General features: G+C 38.8%; 1 protein-coding gene across 1 annotated transcript in view; it reads right to left on the bottom strand.

Annotated features, from left to right (window-relative positions):
• Nucleotides 1-2,997, bottom strand: part of LOC110453262 (putative GPI-anchored protein pfl2) — an 11,517-nt gene extending 8,520 nt beyond the window's left edge. The window contains exons 1-2 of the mRNA XM_021502148.1: nt 2,937-2,997; nt 1,348-1,426 (exon numbers count right to left, since the gene is read on the bottom strand). Of these exons, the coding sequence (XP_021357823.1) occupies nt 1,348-1,426; nt 2,937-2,993 (136 nt within the window). The 5' untranslated portion in view covers nt 2,994-2,997. The remainder of the gene's footprint in view (nt 1-1,347; nt 1,427-2,936) is intronic.
• Between the last annotated feature and the right edge of the window lie 1,682 nt (nt 2,998-4,679).

The following is a 4,679-nucleotide window of genomic DNA, read 5'->3' as shown; positions in this document are numbered from 1 at the left end:
CATATATACTGGTACATGTGTCCATCTATGCATATATACTGGTACATGTGTCCATCTATGCATATATACTGGTACATGTGTCCATCTATGCATATATACTGGTACATGTGTCCATCTATACATATATACTGGTACATGTGTCCATCTATACATCTATACTGGTGCATGTGTCCATCTATACATCTATACTGGTACATGTGTCCATCTATGCATATATACTGGTACATGTGTCCATCTATGCATATATACTGGTACATGTGTCCATCTATGCATATATACTGGTACATGTGTGCATATATACATGTATACTGGTACATGTGTCTATTTATGTATATATACTGGTACATGTGTCCATCTATACAGATATATAATCAAATAAATAAAGTGTATAATAATATTCATATGGGGTTATTTTTCATGCTTGTATTACTTTGTGTCGTTAATTTAAATCTATGCGTACATAAATCTTATAACCTGATCAGGTGCTTCGCACCATAGACTATTGATCTATACCTTCGCAGAATAGGTATAATACAAAGTCGTGTTGGCGCTATCCTTGCACCGAGTTTAACATAGACTATTGATATATACCTACACAGAATAGGTATAATACAAAGTCGTGTTGGCGCTATCCTTACACCGGGTATAACATAGACTATTGATCTATACATACACAGAATAGGTATAATACAAAGTCGTGTTGACGCTATCCTTACACCGGGTATAACATAGACTATTGATCTATACCTACACAGAATAGGTATAATACAAAGTCGTGTTGACGCTATCCTTACACTGGGTATAACATAGACTATTGATGTATACCTACACAGAATAGGTATAGTACAAAGTCGTGTTGACGTTGTCACCTATTCTGGGTATAACATGTAGACTATTTATGTTTAAAGTCGTGTTGGCGCTATTCGTATACCGGGTATACTTTATAAACTATTGATGTATACCTACACCAAATAGATATAACAAAGGGTCGTGTTGACGTTATCCCTACACTTAATCTGTAGACATTTGATCTATACCTACACTGAATGATTATAACATAAAGTATAAAGTTATGTTGGCAATATCTCCTAAACTTAGTATTCATGTATACCTACCCCGAAAAGGTATACGATAAAGTCGTGATGACGTTATCTCCTATACTGGGTATAACCTAACGTCGTATTTGAGTTATCTCGTACACTTGGTACAATATTTAAACTATTGATTTATACCTACACCGAATAGATATAATATCAAATATCGTTGGCAATATCTCATATACGTGGTTTAATCTATGATTTGCTGATTAAATCACTAACACCGAATAGGTATAATTACACACGTTACCTGCACAAACAGTGTCACCGCTATGCAGGACCACACATTCATTGTACAGTGGACAAGTGTTCTTCTGACATCCGGGCTCCTGAAACATTAAATTGTTGCATACTAAAACAATTTTGATGTAATATGTAGAAACCTCGATAGACTTCTACGTTGTTTTATAGGAGAGAAATATATCAGACGTCACTGAGTGTCCCTCGTCTTCTGTCCTTAACATGCCGCCCATGTACATGTAGTTAGTCATTCTATGAACATGTTTTCTCTCTTCTCGAAAATCTTGTTGAAATGCCGTACCTTCGTAACTTATCTTATCAAACATGTTCTGATCCTGATGATGTGTTCCTTATAACAATTATTTTTAATTACGTCAATTTAGCAAGAAGCACAATGATTATATACAATAAGATGTGTAGTAATTGGCGACTGATCAGCCCCAATACCCGGCATGGTCCATCAGATTCGCGCTATCATAAGGAGGCAAGCATACCAACGTGCCCTGTCTCCTGGATACACACACGCAGGTACACATACACTACACACGTGGAGGCACGTCCTGATATGACCTAAGTTGTTGATAGGACGTTAAATAAATCAACCAAACCGAACCAATCCATTTGCCAGCGTTTTAACACGGGTGTGTTATTCAAGGTTACTGCTTTTGAAGGAGAAGGTATGAATACAAGTGTGTTTGTAGCTCTCGATAAGCACTAGTGTAATTGTATGAGAAAGTTTGAAAACCTATGTTGTTATAAGTGTATGATTATGTAGGCATATAGTTTTTTGCTGATGTATTTGTTTGACGAGGGAGGGAGTTCGAATCCCAGCGGAAAACCGGGCTTAGAAGATGAGACTTAAAATATTGATACAAATATAAACTTTATTTATTTTACAACAATTATGAAACAAGTTATTTCAAATCATATTAATCACTCTTGTTGGCCCGGATGTTGGCGGGCGGGGGTGTTAATGTGGGTGGAAACCGGAGTACCCGGAGAAAACCCACGTAGTCGGGCAGGTGACCTGAACCTTTTCACGTCCGAACGGGGAATCGAACGCCAGTCTCCCTAATGAAAGTCAAGTACGATATCCACTGCACCACCCGACCACCCTAATACATAATACATGATACATAACTTGTATAAGACCATAGAAAATACATTTAAAATGATTAAGTTCCCGCTTCAACTTTACTGTCCAGTACATTGTAGAGGACAAGGAAGATAAGACAAGTTAAAGCTTCAAAACGTGAGCAATACTACGCTAAAACAGAAATGATATTTAATAAAGATATAAGCAACAGAAAATGATCAATTTAATGAGATGAATTGTATATCCTTACCATTTGCTACACATTTCTTTGATTTTAAATTGTATCCTACTGGTTAATTATGTATTTCAGAGAGATAGCACTATTAAGTCGGCATCAGATCTGCATTACCAGAAGGAGGCAATTATACCGATGTACACATAAACACATGCATGTATACATAACCCACGTCCTTCAATGACCTTAGCTGTTAGGACGTTTCACCCTATAAAACCAAACCAAACATAAGAAAAACGATAAAAAGGGCAAAGAAAGATTGTTTTACCTGAGATGTTATCCCGTCCATGCTCTTAAAGACACTCCCATTTCTTTTAGTCAGCATACTAGTTTTGTTTACAGTTTGGGTATTTAATTGACAGGTGAGTTGATTTTTTTGGTAGTTGACGCTCTTACATTCCTGACGCCTCTGACACAGTAAGATACACTGTTGATAACCAAACATAGACACGCTGGCGTACGTGTGTCCATCAAGTGACTTTCCTATATTGCTGTCTTCGGGAAAATCATCACAGAGTTGACCAGCAGATGTCATCACTGAAGAAAAGAATTAGTTATCACTTTATACTGGAAAAGTGTAAGCACATTCATGTTATGGGTACACAAAATCAAGGAAGTGCTCTTACCGTTGACAGCGGAGGACCGTGCATCTACCTACATTTTAGTACTACATGTGTGTCTGTCTTTCGTTCGTTCTAGTGTAGTGTCGACATATGAGTATATGTGAATTCTGACACTGTGTCTAGATGTCTGTAGATGTGAGTGTGTATGTGGTTCAGTCTATCTGTCTCTATCCGTTTATATCTCTGTATCTCGTTCTACCACTGTCTAGATGTCTGTAGATGTGAGTGTGTGTATGGTTCAGTCTGTCTGTCTGTATCCGTTTATATCTCTGGTTCTAGTTTTGCCACTGTGTCTAGATGTCTGTATATGTGAGTGTGTCTATGGTTCAGTCTGTCTGTCTGTATCCGTTTATATCTCTGGTTCTAGTTCTGACACTGTGTCTAGATGTCTGTGTATGTGAGTGTGTGTATGGTTCAGTCTGTCTGTCTGTATCCGTTTATATCTCTGGTTCTAGTTCTGACACTGTGTCTAGATGTCTGTGTATGTGGGGGGGTGTATGGTTCAGTCTGTCTGTCTCTATCCGTGTTATCTCTGTATCTCGTTCTACCACAGTCTAGATGTCTGTAGATGTGAGTGTGTGTATGGTTCAGTCTGTCTGTCTCTATCCGTTTTATCTCTGTATCTCGTTCTACCACTGTCTAGATGTCTGTATATGTGAGTGTGTGTATGGTTCAGTCTGTCTGTCTGTCTCTATCCGTTTATAACTCTGGTTCTAGTTCTGACACTGTGTCTAGATATCTGTATATGTGAGTGTGTGTATGGTTCAGTCTGTCTGTCTGTATCCGTTTATATCTCTGGTTCTAGTTCTGATACTGTGTCTAGATATCTGTATATGCGAGTGTGTGTAAGTTTCTGTCCTCTGTCTGTCTATTTATCCAATTATATCTCTGTATCTCGTTCTGCCACTGTCTAGATGTCTGTGCGAGTGTGCATGTTTCTGTCTGTCCCTCTTTCTCTGCTATGTGTCCGTTTCTCGTTCTGACACTGCGACTAAATGGCTGTCTATGTGAGTGTGTCTATGTTTCTGTCTGTCTGTCTCCGTTAATGTCTCCGTCTCTCGTTCGGTCACTGTGACTAGATGGCTGTGTATGTGAGTGTGTCTATGTTTCTGTCTCTCTGTCTCCGTTAATGTCTCCCTCTCTCGTTCGGTCACTGTGACTAAATGGCTGTGTATGTGAGTGTGTCTATGTTTCTGTCTGTCTGTCTCCGTTAATGTCTCCGTCTCTCGTTCGGTCACTGTGACTAGATGGCTGTGTATGTGAGTGTGTCTATGTTTCTGTCTCTCTGTCTCCGTTAATGTCTCCCTCTCTCGTTCGGTCACTGTGACTAAATGGCTGTGTATGTGAGTGTGTCTATGTTTCTGTCTGTCTGTCTCCGTTAATGTCTC

This window comes from Mizuhopecten yessoensis, unplaced genomic scaffold (genome assembly GCF_002113885.1).
Source record: "Mizuhopecten yessoensis strain PY_sf001 unplaced genomic scaffold, ASM211388v2 scaffold855, whole genome shotgun sequence".
Classification (NCBI taxonomy): domain Eukaryota; kingdom Metazoa; phylum Mollusca; class Bivalvia; order Pectinida; family Pectinidae; genus Mizuhopecten; species Mizuhopecten yessoensis.
This window is presented reverse-complemented; position numbering and strand designations above follow the sequence as displayed.